Raw genomic sequence first — 22,002 nt, forward strand, 5'->3', positions numbered from 1 at the left:
TTGTTTACTCACGCTCATGTTGATCCAAACCTGTATGCCTTTCAGTGGAAGACAAAAGAAGATATTTGGATTTTTTTTTTGTCCATACAATGAAAGACAATGGTCCTATGTTGATTTCACTCGAATTTCCACAAAATGTACTGTGTGTGTGTGTGTGTGTGATTTCATCAATACACTGAAAGTGAATGGGGTCCAATGTTGTTTGCGCCCCAAATTTCCCCCAAGTTTTTTTCTGTGCGTGTTCCACAGAAAAAAAAAAAGTCCTATAGGTTTGGAACAACATGAGGGTAAATTAATTTGAATTCTTTATAAAAATTGCCAAAGTCTGCCATCTTTAAAATATTAATCAAAATGTCTTTGTCCATTAACAATGCATAACTTTCACAGCTCAGAACTGCAACAGAAATCTAATTCCTCAGATTTTAAAAGCATAAAACTATAAAAGTTTAATACAACACATTAAATCACAGTCAAACCCAGCAACAAGAGAATCTCAGCTCCAGCATCGAAGTATTCATATTCACAGCATGACATGAAGGGTCATTAAAGCGCAGCACACCAGCTCGTAAAAAGTACAGTATATTATTTGGCTGCCAGCGTGCTGCTAAGCACAGAACAGATTTCTGAGATATTAACGATCATACGGTCTTTTCGATCTCATCAAACAGTTTTACAGTATGTCTAAAGGTCAGTCATTTGGCCTCTGAGAATGCGTCAGTCCCACATGTGCCTTGTAATAACAGCTTTTTCATATGGCCGCTGACATTCAGAGTCAGCTAAACGTGGTTTCAGGGCCATGCCCGGGGTGTTAAGTGTTCTCTCAACTACAGTTAGTACTGTGTCTGCTTACAGAGAGTGTAATAGATGCTGCAATGATTCTCCAGCAGAAATTTTTGAAATTGGATCTGCCATAATAAGATGGTTTTCTGTTTAAAGGCTAACATGAGCATCTCGCTTGACAGCAAATTTAAGAATGAAAACCATCAAAATAATTAATGCACATTTCTGGCTAAGTTGGTGAAGCTGTTCGTCTTAAATGCACACATTTTGTTCAATAGATACTCAAAGAGACAGTTTGTTTACTCACGCTCATGTTGATCCAAACCTGTATGCCTTTCAGTGGAAGACAAAAGAAGATATTTGGATTTTTTTTTGTCCATACAATGAAAGACAATGGTCCTATGTTGATTTCACTCGAATTTCCACAAAATGTACTGTGTGTGTGTGTGTGTGATTTCATCAATACACTGAAAGTAAATGGGGTCCAATGTTGTTTGCGCCCCAAATTTCCCCCAAGTTTTTTTCTGTGCGTGTTCCACAGAAAAAAAAAAAGTCCTATAGGTTTGGAACAACATGAGGGTAAATTAATTTGAATTCTTTGTAAAAATTGCCAAAGTCTGCCATCTTTAAAATATTAATCAAAATGTCTTTGTCCATTAACAATGCATAACTTTCACAGCTCAGAACTGCAACAGAAATCTAATTCCTCAGATTTTAAAAGCATAAAACTATAAAAGTTTAATACAACACATTAAATCACAGTCAAACCCAGCAACAAGAGAATCTCAGCTCCAGCATCGAAGTATTCATATTCACAGCATGACATGAAGGGTCATTAAAGCGCAGCACACCAGCTCATAAAAAGTACAGTATATTATTTGGCTGCCAGCGTGCTGCTAAGCACAGAACAGATTTCTGAGATATTAACGATCATACGGTCTTTTCGATCTCATCAAACAGTTTTACAGTATGTCTAAAGGTCAGTCATTTGGCCTCTGAGAATGCGTCAGTCCCACATGTGCCTTGTAATAACAGCTTTTTCATATGGCCGCTGACATTCAGAGTCAGCTAAACGTGGTTTCAGGGCCATGCCCGGGGCGCCGCGTCCTTGCTGTGAGGAAATAGCAATTAACAACACAGGGAATGAAAGGCAGGTGATGCCGGACATGTGGGAGGCGCGGCAGTAATTACAGCGACCCTTTAAGGCGAGTCAGTTCACTTGACGCACATCGGGGTAAAACCCCCGGGAAGCTTTTTTTTTCAAGGGGTCAGGTTCAGGTTAGCATGGTTCGGTTAGCCTCCTGCTGGTAGATGCCATAACTACACCATCTGGAGGCTCGTAAGAACTGGAGATCCAGGAAAATGTAGCTTTGACCTGGTTCTCCTTCCTGGGTCGTTTCATGATCTGCTTTACCTGATGAAGTCCTTTATCACAGTATGATTCAGCTGTTATTTCAACAGATTTTGGGGGTATGCTGAAAGAAAATCATTTACTCACCCTCATGTCATTGAGGGAACTTTATGACTTTCTTCCTTCTGCTGAACACAAAATATATATATTTTTTGAAGAATGTTGATAACAGTTTCAGTTCCCATTGACTTCCATAGTATTTTTGGTCCATACAGTGGAAGTCAATGAGAACCAAAACTGTTACCAACATTCTGCAAAATATTTTTTTTTGTGTTCAAGTATGCATTTATTTTCGTTGACCTCTTCTGTCAGATAACTAATCTAGATAACTTCTTTTATGTTCTACTGTTTCTTGAAAGCAGGATCTACAGCTTGCAGGATTTTTTGAAGTGTGTTATGGTGTGTCGGTCTTGAAATCGTATCTGCCGCAGACTCGTGGCCTGTCAGTTTATCAGATCATAACTGCAGGGATTAAAGCAGAGCTGTATTCCATCAACACACCTTTTCCCACTGATGAAATCCATCTTCACCATGCAGGAAAATTAGCTGGATTCAAAGCAGGGCTGGCCCTAGCATTTTGGGGGCCCTAAGCAGATTTTCAAAAGAGGGCCCCACATAACCACCCCCCATCGTACTCATCTTATACTGACACCTTATTGTAAAGCAATGTTTTGTTTAGTATCATTGAGCTACTATTATAGTTTTTGTTAATATTATGAATAATTTTTATATTTTCTGCTGTAATTTATATTTTAATTAAAGATTTACCAAATTGTCTTAATCAGTATCTACTCAGTATTTTTTAATATATAAATATGAAGATTTATTTACTTATTAAACCCTTTTAACAACTTTTTAACCATTTTTAACTATTTAAAAGTTTAACCATTGCTTTCAGAAAATAAATGAAACTTTTGTGAGATTAATGCTTTAATAAACCAAGACCTGGGTTATGAAAATTAAAGAGAATAATTTATTATTATTATTATTAGTAGTAGTAGTAGTATTGCTATTATTATTATTATTACCAATAATAATGCAGAATAATCTCTTTTCTGGACTGGCTTGTTTTAATCCAGATTAAAATGCAAAAATGTATAAGTATAAAAAATGTATGAATAAAAATAGGGCGTATTTAAGTATTTGGTGTTATTTGATAACAAAGGGAATTAAAAGAAAAAGGAAAAAAGGAATAGAAATTTGAGCTGGCACAGTGCTGCTTTGTGTACAGGGGTAACCATGGTAATGGCTGTATTTCTGCTGTTCCTCAAGTGCCACCTCTTGTCAAAGAATGAACTTGCATTTTTATTCAGCCCGTCTGCTGCTTTTGTTCAGATCAAAGAGAAAATCTGATTCACTTTTACATGGCAAACGCGCAATGTTGTAAAACTTAACTGATCGATGGAAAATAAGCGAATGTGCACTCTAAAAATCTAAACCATTCGGATAATAAGATATCTATAGAATTATTCACATATTTTGAAGTGCCCACGATAACAATACTGTTCATGTTCATTACTGTTGTTACATTGGCACAGCGCGTCTTCAAAGAGCTCGCAAAATGCCGAATTAAACAAATAAGACACGATCCAGCAACCGCCATTTCGATTTTCAAAATGCACCCATATCTTGCTCACTTTCTTTTAATAATAATAATAATAATAATAATAATACGTTTTATTTATATAGCGCCTTTCCAGAGCTCTCATTATCAAACACACACGACTGATACATTACCAAGCATTACTATCTGAACTTTGACATGGGGCCCCCTGGCAGCCACGGGGCCCTATGCAACAGCTTATAAAGCTTATCAGGTAGGGATTCATAGCGAGAGAGAGAGATTCAATCTGCGTCTTTACTAATGCGGCAGGTAGAGTTCTCCGGAATCTTCTCAGGTTGTGAAAGCCACAATAATCCAATATTTACAATCCCCGAGTGAGGGGGTATTTTTTTCAGCGTGGATCTATAAAGCCATTACTAACAGGCCTGCAGTGCTATTTATAAGCCAAGCGAAGGCTTTTTTCAACCCTTCAGCCTATTCTGGCTTTGAATTTCTACTTAGGTTTTACTTTTGTGTTCTGCACACTGTCATTCAGCACTCAAGAGTCTGTGCGAGTCTTGACCTTTGATGAAAGGTCATTAGCAAATGTTTATGTAATTTATGTATGATTTACCTGTTATAAATGATAAATTATAAAAAATTAAGTGGCACTGAATTTAATAGTGCATTTTCAATAATAATAATAATAATGTGCGAACTGAAATGTTCAAAGGATTTTCAAATAAAATTATAATTCAAAATATCCCTTCATGCAAAATACAGTATTTTATTTAGTTTTACTTAATAGGTATAATAATTATTATTAACAATAATTCATATAAAGTTTATAAATATAATAATAATAATAAAGTACAATTTATTATGATTATTATTAATCATAATTATACTTGCATTATTAAGGACCACTAAATATAGTATTATATTTTCTTTATTATTAATAATAATAATAAACTTTAAATAGCATTGAGTATTAAACATATCCTGTATTTATGTAGCTCATCCATTTGACTTTAACCAGTAAGCAACCACTTATCAACAACCAAGCAACTACCCTGAAAGTTCCAGCATTGTCATCATCATTAAAAAAATATTTTTAAAAAGTTTGTGTTATGATTTGTAAAAGCCAGTGACCTGCTAGATTTCTTGATCTTATCTAACCCTGGAGCTTTTAGAATCCTGCATTTTAACTGCCTGCATAGATGCTAATCATGGTAGTTTTGCCATCCAATGGCTGTATCTCTTGTCTCCACTGAGAAAATTGTGTCGTTAATGTGACGTCCCTATCAGCGCTTTTTTAACAATGGAATTGTCAGTGATTGATGGTTTAATACCCTCTGAGGTTCCTCCGCAGGGAGGCATATCTCTTTTCTTGATGGAGTGTTCGGGAAGAGAGTATTGCTGCCTGTAGATTTGACTGAAATGTATTTATTTGGGATTTATTGCTGATGTACCTGCGATTGGGTGTTAGAGAGATTCACTTTGGGTTCCTCTGTCAAACCGGAAATAGATTAAGACACATTGAGATTCTTTAATTTTCTTATTTCACACCGCACCGAAGGACGTATCGCATTCGGCATGTTGCTCTCTCACTTGTTGTTGTGAGTCAAGATAACATAGTGGATCCTTTATTGAAACAGCTCTCTAGAATTTGTTTGCTCACACACTTGTGCTTTGGGGCATTTTTAAATGGAGTTCCCGTGTTGGATTATATGGGAGTGAAATGCTTTGTATTATGTTCCTGGTTGTCTCAGTTCCAGATCCGTTCTGTTGGGCCACAAAAGGATTGAGACGTTTTAGTTTTTCCATCTAAGAAGAGGAATTGCTATTTGCTCCCACTCGCATCCTACATGATCAAACTTTCTCAAATGTGTTTGGCGGTGTAGCTGCGTCATTCCATAGTTGCCCAAGTACTTGGGACTTTTAGTTTAGCAAAAACAAACCTAATTGTGCTTAGCTCCAGTTATCGGTGATCTTATCTGCCCCGGCTCCCTCAGTCATCCTTGGTTTCGGCTGACGGGGCATTTCTTGCGTAGCAGACAGAGCTGTTCTTGCTCCTTCCTGGCTGTCAGAGTCACTCCGAACGACCGTCCTCTCTCTTCTCGATAAGATCGGCTGCTTTTAAAGAACTCCGATGGGCTGCTTCTAGATGGCGGCCGGAATGGCGATAAACCACCTTGACTTGAGCTACAAAGTGCTCGGGGGCCAGATGGTATCGGGAAGCGTAAAAGGGAGACGCTGGGACTGTTTCTTGAGAGGCTTGTTTCTTCAGGACACGACATCCTCACTTGTGATCGTTTTACAACGAGAGGTTAAAGAGGTTACCGGATACGTGCACGTGGCATCAAGGACAGCGGTCTGTCTCGAGAGGTAGTTGCATGGTGAAACAAGGTCAAATCACAGGTGACTTAAGGGCAATGACGCTTTTAACCCTCAGTGAGCCAGTGCGATGTTGAAAGCAGTTAAATAATGTATTTTTTCCAGTAATTATGGGATAAAACTACACAGAACAGCATTTCACATTCTGAAATGTATCATAGCAACAAGTTTGGCAGGAACAGAATTTGAATGTATACACCATTCAAAAGTTTGTAGCCAACAAGATTTTTCTTTAAGAAATTAATTATTTTATTTAGCAAGGATGCATTCAGTTGATAGAAATTATTTTAAAAAAAGACAGTAAATATACTTATATATATTTAAATTGAATACAGAATACAATTTAATCAGTTATTGTATATTGTAATATGTTACAATATTACTGTTTTTATTATACATTATATATATATATATATATAATGTATAATATATATATATATATATATATATATATATATATTGAAAAAGTAATATTATATAATAATATTAATAATCATTATCATTATAATACATTATTAATATTATTATGTTTAGTGCCACTTACTAGGGCAATCTTGATTAATAATAATAATTATATTTATACTATTATACTACTAATAATTATACATTATTATTTTATTATTAATTATTATTACAATAATTGCCTTAGTAAGTAAATAAATAAAATGCTGTATTTTGCATAAAGTGCTTATTTTGGTCTATATTTTAAAAAAACATCTTTTGAACATTTAAGTTCACACAGAATGTATTCTTATTATATAAAATACAGTATTATATTTTATTTATTTTAATTATTTGGGTAAAAAATTGACTACACTGGGAGTTATGACTAATTCCCAGTCCACAATATCTATCTATCTATCCATCCCTCCATCTATTTATAACTTATCCAGCCATAATAAATTGGAGATGACAGGGAACAAAATGTTTAGTGAACTTTTGTTCTTTAACAAAAATAAACCTGAAGTCATGCTGATGCTCTGAAGGCTGTAAATAGTTGTGGTCTCTTTAAATAGATTTGTGTCCACTTTAGTTTTAAGGTGAGTTGCTGGTATCTAAAGACATGAGCTTTATGGATCATCCTAAATAAACTCTTGTGGTGTTTTTATCTTTCAGAATCGGGACAGTGACAATGCTTTGTGTCTGAAGAACAAATCTTCCTTTCAGCACCAACACCATCACCTGCTGCATTGTCTGGAAAAGACAACAGTAAGTACAGCTTAGTCTGTTACTGGACACAAATTATGATACATTTCGCATTCAGAATATCCTACATGCTCCTTCAAGATCATGATCCAGAACGTTTCATGAAGCATTTCCTCCTGTAATGTCCAACAGAATCATGAGTTCACAGACGAGCTGACGTTCAGTGAGATGTGTATGACTGAGTCAGTGGGCTATCATACCAGTCGCAGCACCTCCATCTCCAGCCAGCAGGGGGTGTCGACGTCCTGCTGCTCACGCAGGGCCAAGAGAAGAGCCATCCGCCTCGCCAACTCCACCGCATCCGTCAGCCGGGGCAGCGTACAGGAGCTGGACACTCTGCAAGTGCACAAAACCTCTGCTGGACCCCAAAGGTCCGACATCACACAGACCCTGATGATAAATGTCATTTTTCACTCTAAAATCAATTTGCATAAAGAAAAGGAAATGTATTATTAGAGCCATTATGAATTTTTTAATTATTTTTTATTACAATTAAATTATTAAAAAAGTTCTTATTACTGTAATAGAACATAGAAAATTAACCAGTCCTGACTCAATTATGTTTTTACTAATGCTACTATAATTTATAATTCCAATCATTTATAGTGATTTATCCTTTATATAGATATAGAATTTAGAATGATGTAAATACATAATTATGAAATAAATATACAATCATTTAGATGATGAAATAATACAAATACAATTATGTATGTATATATATATATATATATATATATAGTGGGTACGGAAAGTATTCAGACCCCCTTAAATTTTTCACTCTTTGTTATATTGCAGCCATTTGCTAAAATCATTTAAGTTAATTTTTTTTTCCTCATTAATGTACACACAGCACCCCATATTGACAGAAAAACACAGAATTGTTGACATTTTATTATTCCATAATAAAATCATTTATTTTTTTCTATTTATCTATAGAAATCAGTTTTTTTACTAATACTACCATAATGTATACCTACAATTGTTACTTTACATGTAATTAATATGCAATTAAACATTATATAAATTAATATATATTATGTAAATTAATTCATCATTAAAAATAATTAAATAATTATTATAAATATTTTAATAATTTATAATTAGATATAAATAATTATTTCATTAAAATTTATTATATACACACACACACACCATTATGAAGTAGTTGTATAATAATTTATATTGATTCATATATAATTTATAATTATATAAATATATAATTATTAAATATATAATCATTTATAATATGTATATACATTCTAATTATTTCATAATTATATATTTGAAATAATTATAAATAATCATTTCATTCATATAGTAATAAATAAATATGAGATTTGTTTTGAATTCATGTTTTGTGCTAAATAGTTAATTCCTTTTCCATTATGACAATATTTCTTGACTTTTTACTTAAGATTTCTAAAACTTGTTGTAAAGATGATAATTATTTTTTATTTTTTTTATTTTTTTTGTCATAAAATATAGTTTATATAATAATGAAGTTGGCGATACTTAATACAAAATTAATATTAAATTCTAAAATACAAGAGTAAAGCTTGTTAGACTAATATTACTGCTTTTTAGTAATTTTTCTACAATTTTTATGCAAATGACTACAACAAAAATTGTGGCTGAAAAATAACTTCTGTAACAATTAAGATGATATCCCACCTAACCTATAACTTTTTTCTTGTGAATGTATGTATGTATGTATGTGTGTGTGTGTGTGTGTGTGTGTGCGCGCATCCAAACAGCCGCTCCAGTCTCAACGCCCGGACTGAAGACCTGAAGCTAAACTGTGAGGATAGGGATTTCACAGCGGCTATAATCAGTATACCCACCCCACCCGCCAACACCCCTGACGAGAGTCTGCCACCCTCTCCTGCCATTCCTGGAATCTTACGCAACTCTCGCACTAGTTCCTACACCCATGAGACAGTGAAGATCTCTTCCTTGTAACAGCCACAAGCACACAAGCATCCCCCTATTGCACAACGGAAAGAAAGTGATGCCACAGAAAAGACAAAGTGCATCTCGTAACGAATCTGCTTCATTCCAAAATCGACAATTTGACGTGGACTCGCATGAGCTGACATGTTTTTGGTGACCCCGGACAATTCACACAGACTGATCGTCCGCGCTTGGGGGAGTTTGAAAAGATGAACTCAGTCGCATTTTACGATACGTCAGCAGTTATAATGGCACAGAAGGCCTTTTACTTTTAAAGATATGCAATGTTTCACCAAGCAGGAATTATGCCTATACGTCCACTGCGTAATACAGTTGCAGGAGAGATTACAAATGTGGAAATTATCATAAAGTACATCGATATATTGAACCCGTAGATCTTTGCAGGGACAAATACAATTACAGAAACGATGGCCGAGATAAAGGAGGTGGTGTATATCTATCAATATTTGTATCATACGTCTTTAGATCACATGCATCTTTAAAACCCCACAAAAAAAGACCCAAACATGCATGTTGTTGTATAGTAGATACCATGGCAGAGAATGGAGCCGCCAACATGCTACTCACACATACTTTTGCATGGTACTTCTTTTACCTCCGTTTCGTTTGTCCTGTTTTCTTTCTTGACATTGATGAAAAAAAGATGATATTTACAGAGTATTAATGATCAAACGTGCTGCACCAGATGTGCACATTTGGGAAAAAAAGAACGATAAACGTTTAAAAAAACAACAACATTCAGGCATGTTCTTTGCAAAAATCGGAGGTCGGACTAGTGCGGCGATGTGTGTGTGTGATGGGTGACTGGGAAGGACTTGTGTTATTTGATCACAGATATGCATGGATACCGTTGTAGGTATTTTGATGTGTTTTCTCCCATGGGAAAATGAAAGGTTTCTATAGCATTTTAAAGCAAAAGGAGGGTGTTTACCACTGTCATAGAGTTTTACTGCAGTAATTAGAGTCACTTCAATTTATTTTTCATTTGGCTTAGTAATTAAGTGTAACCTTTTAAACCTAGCTAGCTATTTTTATACAATAGCTTATGCATCAAACACGACTATGTAACGGTCCAGTGAACCATTTCTCTAATTTGTTTTAAAGATCATCTGTTAATGTTTATTTAAAAATCATAAGCAGCAATGAGACAGGCAATAATAGTGTAATTATTTTTTACTACAGAGCAGAAGTGAAAGATACAATTATATATGGAAATTAGTACAAAAACGGAGGAATGCAAATTTGCACTTGACTGTGATGAAAAATATATTTGTTACTCTGTTTACAAGCATTGTTCCTAAGTTATTTTTACGTTCGTTTTGGTTCTGTCTGTTTTTCTCTCTCTCGCTCTCCAGCTTCATAAAGCAGTGTAGAGTGGTAAATTTAGTAATTGGTTAGGCACCTGCTCATTTTCGGGAAGGGGTGTTGGATGAAACGGCTCCCTGTAGGAGATTAAAGAGTTAGATATCAAAAGCACGGAGGTGTAAAGTCTATTCCACAAATAAAGTGAACAGAACTCAGAAAACACTGTCTGTCGGCTCTCAATCACATCTAAACATATGCTTCAGTTATATTGTTTGATATGTGTCATTATTTAATATCAACAGTGGCCCCAAAAATGTCTGAATGTCATCAGTTTATGATCTTTTCTTCAAATGTGCTGACACCATCTGATATTTTATAGTGCTAATCTTGAACGCAATAGTTCATTTAAAAGTAACTGTTTTCTTGTTTTCTACTGAGGGAGCACTGTGTAATTGGGTAACGTAAGAATTTGCCATTAAATCATCATAATTTAGCTGAGTGTAATTACCCACACTCCAGCCAATGATTTACTGTTAAGTCAACATGAAATAGCATTTAACACCCATTTAACTTATGACTTATATGATATTTCAGAGAGGAACAGAATATTCCAATGCTAAAAATAAGTAGGGCGAGGCTTGATTTGATCTAAAATTAAAATTTAATTAATGAACGAAATGTGGTGAGGAAATGGAAGATGTTTTTATGTTGACTTTAGAGTTGCGATGAAACTTAAGTATCAAAAGATCTTTTCTTCCATATTGTGATGTACATTGGAGTGTAATGGATTATTGGAAAAGAAAAATGAAGCGTGGGGACTTAGTTCTTTGCATCGGTTGTTGATTGGATTTTGAGATGTAGGCATTGCACTCAAAAATGGAGACAGATGAACATGACTTTGCAGGGGCAGGATTTAAACTGACAAAATGATTGGAGTCGCCCCCATAATGGACCCTTTTCACAGACTGTGATAACGCGTTTCAGTGGTCATCACCATTGTAAATCGTACAAAGTTTTTTTTATATATAATTAAAAAAATTTTTTTATTATATTTAAACACTATACCTCATATTATATTGCCTTTGCATCAAATTATCAAAAAAAATAAATTGGTTAAGGTTGCTGTGAAGACTGACAGTAAATTTGACATTGTTCTCCCTTCTTATTCTATTTGAGCAAATTGGAATGGCAAAAAAATAAAAAAAATAAAGTACCCAGCTATGACAACTTCCGCTTCTGAGAAACCCGGAAATATGAAAGGGGTTCATTAGAAATGGCCAAATCGTCCCTCCCAATATTTGAAATTCTTGCACCGCTCTGCTGCACTCCATTAGTCACTGTGCGTTCTGTTTGTTGTTAAGATGACAAAAACGTTTAAAAGTTACATTTTTAGGCTGCTCTGCCTCGGTGGTCTGATGCCGTTTTCGAGACAAGGTGGGAACATCTGAGTTGAAATATTGATCTATACTGACGTCACGTTAGAAATTACAGTGTGGATTATGTCTGCAAGTAGGAATGTTTGGAGAAAGGGTGTCTGCTATACATCTGGAGAGTTTTTTTTTTATTTTTTTTACCATAATGTGTTTTAAGTTTGCATTTTGTATATCGTAATGTTAGTTTATTCTATTTTTTAGATTGATTGAATGTGGCAAAGGTTGAGTTCACTGGGATTGCATAAGCAGGCCAACTTTGGAAGGCTTTCATTTGTCTGAGATGTATATGTGTGTGTTTAAGTTCAAGATTTCTGTTCTTCATGTATGTCATGCCTTCTCCATATTTGCGAATAAAACTTCAACACAAAATCATTGGCTTTTTATTAAAAACGAATCCGCAATCATGACTCATTTTTCATGGTCTTATTTGGGCTCCTCAAGAATTATCATAAAAATGTAAATATTTTAATTGTTAGAGTAAGCTTCTAGATTCGAACATGTATTTCATTTTGAATGTACAGCAGGTTTGCTTATTTTAAAACTTGATTGATTATTTTAGCCAAGTATCATTGAAAGCTTGTAGGACTAAACTTAAAATAAACTTAAAAACTACATTTAAAATAAATAAATAAAAGGAATACATTAATGCATTAATGTATGCATGTCAAAAAAATATAGGGTTATACATTTATTTTTGTGATTTAATACTAATGTCTGCTTGAAATTGTGTAGACTGCAATAAGAAATTGCACAAAATATTATCAGTACACTTCTGTAAATTATTTTGTAAACTGTAAACTCCTCAAATCTAATTGAATGATGCTTCAGGATAAAAAAAAAGATAATTGTTTGCCCTGTTTGTATAGTGTACATGAAGTATTTATACTCACTTTAACTTGAACTTCAGACAGACAGACAGAGTCAGATATGCTACTCTGTTTGAGTTTGGGTAGCAATGAGGGTGATAAAGTGAACACAGAGATTATCTGACCCTCTCACCAACCTTAATTATTTTAAATTATCTGGGTTATCTGATAACGTTCGGGGTTCAGACACACTCTCTCTGTTTAAATCTAGTTTAAAGACACATCTCTTTGGCCAAGCATTCAAATAATGCATCTCATAATCTTGTACTGCAGTTATATCTGATCAAATGCACATTATTATTCTTTAGCTTGGGTTAAACAAATAAATTTTGCTTGGTTGGAACAGTAGCTACACTAATTATGTCTCTATTTGTTTCTCTGTTTTTGCCACGGGATTGACATCCCGTGGTAACTAGGATTTACACAAGCTTCAGTCTGGATCCAGAACACCTGAAAAGAGATGATGCCAACCCCTCAGAGGACCTCAGATGATGCCAACCCTGAAACAACATACACACACACACATATATATATATATATTCATTAGAATATCAGAATGCCTATAAAGTGGACAGGAAGCTAAGTGGGAGAGAGAGAGAGAGGGGGAAGATGGGATCAGGAAAGGTCCACTAGCCGGGACTCAAACTCGGGACGACTGAAGCGCAACGACACTACATGTCGGTCTAACAACACTGTTCTGTGTTCTCGTTTTGAACCTAATTCATAGATTACTAATGGTCTTGTATAATTATTAATTACGTGCTGTTATGGTCATTAAGACAGAATTTCAATTTTGTTGAGCACAACCCAAACATATTCCAATCTCAGCAAAATTTGGTTTGTTTCCATTTCTCATGAAGGGGAGTTGACTGGGTGGGTGAGAGCAGAAGATTTCAAAAGTCCAAAAATAAGAGCCACTCTAATATGTATGCGAAAGGAGAATGTAAGTGTGTGAGAGCCCCTATATATAGGGGTACAATGGGGCTAAAGGCACCCCTTAAGAAAAAATTTGCTTTTCACTACGCCTAAAATGTATAATTGCAGAAAAAATATATACGTTTGTATTGAACATTAATGGAGCAACAGATTTTGTGTGAAAATAAATCATTCAAGTTGTTTTTGTTTAAAAATCTTATAAATGCATGAGGTGGCAAGAGGGGCCTTTTACCCCACACACTGGGTAAAAGGCTCACGGTATTGATACAAATACTTCAGCTAAAATAATGTTTTTTTTTTAAATGTCTAAGTTAATACTTGTTCAAAACGATCACTTTAGCAAAGTTTGCATTATTTTCTGCTTATTTTGAAAAAATAAAAGAATAAATTTTTGTTAAATAAATATACTGTCATTAAAATATGTTAAAATAAAAAATATATTTTAAAATACAGAAAAAAAATCATTTTAATAAGTAAAGATTCTGAAAGCATTGAAGGAGATCCAATAATAATTTAATATATATTTACAGTAGTAACAACAAATGACATTTTATTATATGATATGATTAATATCATGTTTTTAAATATGATGGTTTCATTCTAAACATGGTGATTATCTCTAATAGGGACACCCGACATAATATATGATATTTACCATCTGAATCTAACCATGTCATATCAACAAATGGAAAAGTCAGCCATCTATTAATTATCATGTTAATTACTGTGCCTTTTAGCCCCAACAGCAGGGGTGCTTTTTTACCCCAAATATCATACTTTCAAATATTCTTTCGTTATTTAAAAACTGTTGCTTTAATTATCTTAAACAAAACTGAAAATTGTTAAGAACATCTTTGTCTCAATATGTATGCATTAATTTTAGCGATTCTAATTTGCTACTTAAATCTACATAATTTTAAAAAACATAAAAGATTAAGTAAGCACAGAATCAACTTTGCACTGCTGTGCACCATAGCGTCAAGGATCAGACAAATATACACATGCATCTTGAAAAGCAGATGTTTTGGAAAGTGCTAAGCTACGTTTTTGTGCCATCTAGTGGCTTAGATGAAAATAAAATCAAAGGTGCCTTTTACCCCGGGGCGCCTTTAGCACCGGTGTACCCAGGGTGCGAACTATGGGGGAGCTAGGGGAGCTCGGCTCCTCTTAATAAGACATGGGCTAATGAAAACGTGATTTGTGAAATTTTGGGGGGTCTCAAAAAATATTGACAATGTGTTATTTTGACGTGCAATTTCACTTTTGTGTGATGTGATCATCGTGGATTATTATGTGTAAAATTGCAAAAATATAATTAATTCATGCATGACAGCAATTTAAACTTCACTTCAATAAAGATAACTATACGTGCTATTCTTGTCATGAGCATCAAGGTGTGGGGGCGCTGCGGTGCAAATTCCACTCATGTTTAGAGTATAGTTCGAACACTGGGTGTACCCTATATAGTAGGTTCATATTTGTTTGGCCTCCTTTCATTTCGGCATTGACAGGTCGCTTTATAAGCTTGCTAGAAGTTCATTGAATGTTTTTTTATAACATAGAAATTCAGAATCAGAATCAGAATCAGAATGAGCTTTATTGCCAGGTATGTTTACACATACGAGGAATTTGTTTTCGTGACAGAAGCTTCCACAGTGTAACAGAATGACAGTGACAGAACAAAAAACACAGATAATAAAAATAAAAATAGAACAAGTAAGCTGTCCAAAATGGCGTCTTTCAGCCAGGTTTCCGTGAAACACAGAGCAGCAGAATATAAATTCAGAATATAATGCCCAAATCTTCTAGCCCACACTGTTTGAACACTGTCTCAAATAAAACAAGCCCATCGTACTAGTAGCTGTATAAGAGTATATATGAGCACTATTTTGAAAGGCACATTAAAGGGTTAGTTCACCCAAAAATTTAAATTAGGCTGTGTTTTACTCACCCCAGAGTCATCCTAGGTGTATATGACTTTCTTCTTTCAGACAAATCCAGTCGGAGTTATATAAAAAATTGTCTTTGATCTTTCAAGCTATTTAATGTTTAATATGATGAAGTTGTCTATAGCTAGTAGATTGTGTTTAACAGACAAAAGAGTGATGATCAGGTCAACACACAGAGGTATTGAAATTCTACATTGACTTAAAAAAAAAACTGTGCCGGTCGGCCGATACTCCGAATTTTTGGTATCGGATCGGTTCTGAACAAATGGTATTGGTGAATCCCTAACTAAAATCTGAACAATGGATGAAGCCAGGTTCAAAATTCTTGTTTAATTTTGTTAACATATTGGAGTCAATGGTTTCTACAGAAGGGATTTTGGATATCTCTTTTTATCACTCCATAAATCAGAAAATACTGTCAACAGCCAGTGAATAAATAAATATATTTTCACAATTTTTTAGAAATAAAATGTTGTATAAAATCAGCAAATTATATATGAACAAACCCTCTGTAAAAACCTTCAGAATATGGATTGGAATATAACTGTAATGTTTGGTGGATGTAAATGCTGCTGAAGTAGAGATTTTTGGCTCAGTGCGTGAGAAAAATCTCATTTTGAGAAATCTACAGATGCAAAGATAAAGTGTTATTAAATAAACACGTTCAAGTGTATTTTAGATATTTTCATTCCACTAGTCGGAAAAATTAGGGTACATTTTGAAAATTCAAAAAGCCCAAAATCTCAAAGAATAAGAAAAACTGTGTTTTTGCCTGTAGTGTCTCACCTTAAATCTGGACGCGAATGGGATTGCAGAGAGGACAAGATTATCAATAAATAATGGCTTAAATGAAATACAAAGCATATCAAATCAAATGAGGATGAATGGTCTCAGGTGAAGAAAATGAACAGCATGTTGAAAGAAAAAATGATGTGACATCACAGAGCCCTTAAAAGCAGGTACAGCATTTGGCCTGTCCCTCTCCTCTGTTCTCCTTTCTGCCATTATGTGGTTCCTGCTCCTGTCTTTGCAAATATCAGCTATTCAAGGCAAGTGAAACTGTATTTAATAATTAAAACAAATTCCATATTCTGACCCTGTTTACATACATTGCTGTTAATGGGGCATTTGACAGATGGAATTAATTTATTTGGCACATGTGTGTTAAATGTGGGACCAAACGTAGTCAGAGACAGCTAATGAAAATGCTTATATTTTGCTTTATTTTGTAATTCAGTGCAATATTTTCATTATGTATCATTAATTAATTTATATTGTCAAAACCTTTTGAATGAAAAGTGGAAAAGTAACTTAGTATGTGAATGCAGCTGAAGCTGACATTAATAAATCATGATGATGATGATGATGACGATATTCTCCAGCTAATTTTCAGATGTTCAAAACTGCATCTTATGTATCAAAGGAACAAAAATAAATAAATAAGTGATCATCTATGGCATAATCAATGTAATAAAATGGCTAATCAGTCACCTAGAAATAATATAACTATTCCTTGTTTTAGCATCTTCAAATTCATGTAACTTTATTTAAAGGAAATGAAGATTTAAATTAATATATATAATTTTAATATTATTAATCTATAGCTAGTAAATCTTGCCAAAGATCATCATGAAAATGCACTTACTGACCAGCATGTTTTTACAACTAGACTACCTTAAAATTTGAGCAATCTTTGTTTTGGACATGATGCTGTACATGATGTGTGTGTATATATATATATATTTTTTTTTTATTATTATTATTTTTATTATTTGATTATGTATTATGATAATCTTCGGGTGCTGTTTAAGAATGCAGTTTTAGTGCATTTTTTTGATCATACACATTTATTTATTTAGCTGTTTGATTACTAGAACTAGAGCGCTTCTACTATCAAGCACTTGAGAACAATTTGAATGTGTTAAATTCAAAAAGAAATGTGAAATGAATGAACAAACTAATTAATGAATAAATTAATAAATAAAAACTTTATTATTTAAAGTATCTTGAAATATGTCTCCATCTTAATTTATAATTAATTTGCAACTGGACAAAACTAACTAGTTTTGGTTATTTGGTTTTAACACATCCGTACTATAGCATATAAATACATCTTTCATCCTTTCTTTTTTTCTTGTCTCCTCTAAGTGTATAAATTAATCAATTTAATACTGCAAAATCAGAGCCAGTTGCATTCATTCTTAATGAAAACTGCTGCAGTGATTAATATATATTAGTACATGATAATGCATCTTTGTGATATAAAATATATGATTAATTAATTAATTTAATCTACATAGTGCAATGAAAATGGTAGGGATACATAAATATTTATGCATATTAAAACACATGACATGAGTTTTGAGTCCATCTTCAGATGTAGATGATCGGTGCAATAATATTTAATGAACGTTCTAGACATAAAGAGACCAAAACCAAGATCATGCTGTGGTTTGTGTGTCAAGCATATGTTCTTCATAACCCTGTGTGGAAAGGCACGGTTATACCTGTGGTTAACTTACTGATGCTTATGTGTTGCGGGTTTATCTCAGAATCTGAATAAACCTGCAACTCCTCAGAATTTCAGAGCTGAAAACCACGGGCAGATAAGAGGCCGCAGCAGTTTCTGCAGAGTATGTGGCTCATCTGTTCTCAGAACTCAGAGCCACATTTTTCCAATGACCATATATGGTTAAAAGAGACACCTTGACCCTGATAATATTATATGATATCTTTTAATTTATAAATATAACTTCTGTACTCTTTACATGTCATTGGATGTCTTTTTGTTTTTATTTAAATTTAAGGTCTGATAAAAGTGATTTTGTACTGTACTGTACTCATATATTGCATTCAAAAGATGTGTAGCTATTTCAAAATAAATAATTTTTGGTGGAAAAAAGATTGTTAATTATTAGTAAAACTGAATTGAATGTAATCTTAAATTTCATTAATTTAGATGTTTTGCAGGTCTCAATGTGACTTTACGTGGATCTAACAGCCCTTGTATAGTTCCGGCTGGAAGTTTACAACAATAAGCAGTGGGGCTTAGTGTGTCATCACGGGTTGATAAAAGAAAATGGAGAGGTTGTGTGTATATCATTAGGGTGTGGGAATCATACACGCTCTGATATAGAAAGGACCCTCTACAAAGATCCACCTCCACCCCAACAATATTGGATGGATCCAGTGAAATGCACATCTGAAGAAGAGAGCCTTTGGAAATGCCCTTTTGTTGCAAGAGATAAAACAGGCTGCAAAAATGATTTTGTTGCTGTTTAATGCTCTGGTAGGTAATATTCTTTTAACTGAAAAAAAAAGTTTGATATTTGTATTGAGGTCATCTTTAGTGTCCAGATGCAAATCAATACACATTGAACCCAACCGCTGGGTCAAAACAACCCAATAGCTGGGTCAAAACAACCTAATAGCTGGGTTTGTCCCTGTTTAACCCAGCGCTGGGTTATATTTAACCCAGCATTTTTTAGAGTGTAGTGTTAATAAATTGTATGTGCAAGCAAATGATACTCTAGAACTAACAGCACTTTTCTGAGCCATTTTTGCAATGATTTTTATTCAACTGGTCATTTAGTGGAATGAAGTCAGTTATTCTCAAGGTTTTCTTTTTCCCAAGTTTCCAAACACTTAGACCACATTTTGAGCAGTGCGTATAGATATATTGTCTTTGTTGTTATGTATTTATTTTTTAATCTTGGCCAGATGAAAGCAAAGCAAAAAAGATATGTCAGGAGCTTGGTTGTGGTGATCATTTTTACTTCCCTAAGCCTGGAATGTTCAAAGGACAACAGAGCAAACAAAATGTATTGCTTCATTGTGTTGGCAATGAGAAGTACTCTTGGCAATGTATGGAGTGGTCAGACTGCCAGGAGCGAGTCAGTGTGATCTGCACCAGTAATTGTATACTGTTATTAAACAGCTCTATGGAGTACTTTGCTCTGATTGGTCAGTTGTAGCATTCTAATATTTAATATTCACCGTCGTCTATAGCAATGTTATATACCAGTCCATAAAAGCATGTTTGTGGAATAAATTAAATGGTACTGAAATCCCCTCCGGGTCATACAATACTTCTGTAAATGCTTTACATTTTCTATTAAGTTTCCCATTATTTCCATTGTTTGTGTCAAGTGAGAAGTAAAATTCAAATTTACACAGAAATGCTTGTATTACACAGAGCACAAGAGGTTACGTCTATGAGATGACAGCAATGTTTGCTCTGGGTTGGTGGAAGAGTACAGTGTTGAAAAAAACTCATGGGATCTTCAGTGGACAAATGTGAGGCCTGAAGTCGTCTGTTCACAACTATACTGTGGTTCCACTGGAAATTTCACAAACGCTAATAATATTAAATTAATAATTATATATTATATATAATATTATATAGACAATTTACTCACCCTCAGGCCATCTACGATGAAGATGAGTTTGTTTTTTCATGGGAACAATTTTGGAGAAATTTAGCATTACATCACTTGCTCACCAATGGATCCTCTGCAGTGAATGGGTGCCATCAGAATGAGAGTCCAAACAACCGATAAAAACATCTCAAAAATCCACAAGTAATCCACACCTCTCCAGTCCATCAATTAACATCATGTGATGCGAAAAGCTGCGTGTTTTAAAAGAAACAAATCTATAATTTAAGACGTTTTTACTTCAAACCATTGCTTCTGTCTAAAATATGAGTTCTCTGTCCTATAATATTGCTTTCTCCAGTGAAAAAGTTGTCTTGTCTGAATCAGGAGAAAAATATGCATAGATTAAACACTGTCAAGCAAAAATAGTAAAAAAAAAACTAAAAAACATGTCTGTGGATTTTGATGTGAGAGGACTACAGGAGGACTACATTTCTCGAAATCTGTTCCATTGAAGAAATAAACTCATCGACATCTTAAATGACCTGAGGATGATTAAATTCTCAGCAAATTTTAATTTTTGGGTGAACCAATCCTTTAAGCACAATGTAAACTGCCATTTAATACCCATTTATTTGATACACTCTTCAAAGACAGCATCAAAGCTAGACTGGAGGATCCGAGAGACAAATGCGCTGGAAAAGTGTCACTATTTTACGCTGGGCAGTGGACACCCGTTTGCCAAGACAGTAATCATAATCACTTAAAAAGGCAATCTGCAGTGAACTGAATTGTGGGGTCAGTCTGGAGGAAACTGACCATCTTAGTTTGACTTTGCATGACGAGTCCCAAATCCCAGGACTATCAGGAATTAAATGTCTGGATCGTGCCAACTCTGTTTCCAAATGTGACCTCAGTAAGGTTTCATTGAAAACGTCTCGGTTACGTATGGTAACCCTCGTTCCCTGAAGGAGGGAACGGAGACGTCACGTCGGATGACCGACGAAATTGGGATCTCGCTTAGAGGGACCAATCTACTTCGAGTGTAAACTAAACGAGCCAATGCACATTGGCATGCGATTATTGCATCCAGCTGCTGCTGATCACAGGGTGAGTATAAGTAGGCAGCAGATGCAGCGCACAGAAGGTGCCGCGTTGCCACGCCCACCTCGGGACTCTGCCATGGAGCCAGTGCTACAGCGGTCTCATATGGAGCAACCCCAGCGACGTGACTGCCGCCGTAGCTGCCATATGCCCCAGGAGCCTCTGAAACTGTTTCAGTGGGACCGCCAGGGGGGGCACGCCGGGTGACTGAATTGCATAGCAGAGCCTGACGGTTCGAAGGAGCCATCGAGACGGGCTGGGTAGCTCAAGCCAGGTTCCCAGACACTGCGCTAGTGGCATCAACGGAACTACAGGCATACCTGCAGTGGGGCAGCGCGGGAAAAAAAAAGCAGGGACCCGGCCCGGGCGTCTCGTAGCCAGTCCGAGGCGGGGTCTGGTGTGTTTAACACTGACCTGTCCACCGTGTCGCCGACAGGCCGGCCTGGGACACGGGGGCATTCAAGAACCGTGTCTTGTCCGTCTCGCGCATGTCAGCCAGCCAGAAATGGCTCCCCCAGACCACCATAGTGGACATCGCATGACCCAGAGACCGCGCCGTAACCTTTGTCGCTCGTGGCGTTAGGTCCGCCACGGTGCGGAGTTCTCTGCGAACTTCCGGGTCGTGACCACCCTCGTGCAAGTCCCTCAGTGCCTTGGCCTGGTGCACTTGCAATCACGCCGTAGCGTGTAAGGTGGAGGCAGCTTCTCCACAGGTCGTGTAG

At 35.3% G+C, this 22,002-nt stretch overlaps 1 protein-coding gene and 1 pseudogene across 1 annotated transcript in view; both read left to right on the plus strand.

Annotated features, from left to right (window-relative positions):
- LOC107584898 (potassium voltage-gated channel subfamily D member 1-like) overlaps window positions 1-10,391 on the plus strand; it is a 76,735-nt gene extending 66,344 nt beyond the window's left edge. The window contains exons 4-6 of the mRNA XM_016271668.1: window positions 7,248-7,340; window positions 7,470-7,708; window positions 9,095-10,391. Of these exons, the coding sequence (XP_016127154.1) occupies window positions 7,248-7,340; window positions 7,470-7,708; window positions 9,095-9,299 (537 nt within the window). The 3' untranslated portion in view covers window positions 9,300-10,391. The remainder of the gene's footprint in view (window positions 1-7,247; window positions 7,341-7,469; window positions 7,709-9,094) is intronic.
- A 6,415-nt stretch (window positions 10,392-16,806) lies between these two features.
- Window positions 16,807-22,002, plus strand: part of LOC107584925 (scavenger receptor cysteine-rich type 1 protein M160-like) — an 8,018-nt pseudogene continuing 2,822 nt past the window's right edge.

The sequence above is a fragment of the Sinocyclocheilus grahami genome, unplaced genomic scaffold (assembly GCF_001515645.1).
Source record: "Sinocyclocheilus grahami isolate Dianchi unplaced genomic scaffold, SAMN03320097.WGS_v1.1 scaffold64.1, whole genome shotgun sequence".
Classification (NCBI taxonomy): Eukaryota; Metazoa; Chordata; class Actinopteri; order Cypriniformes; family Cyprinidae; genus Sinocyclocheilus; species Sinocyclocheilus grahami.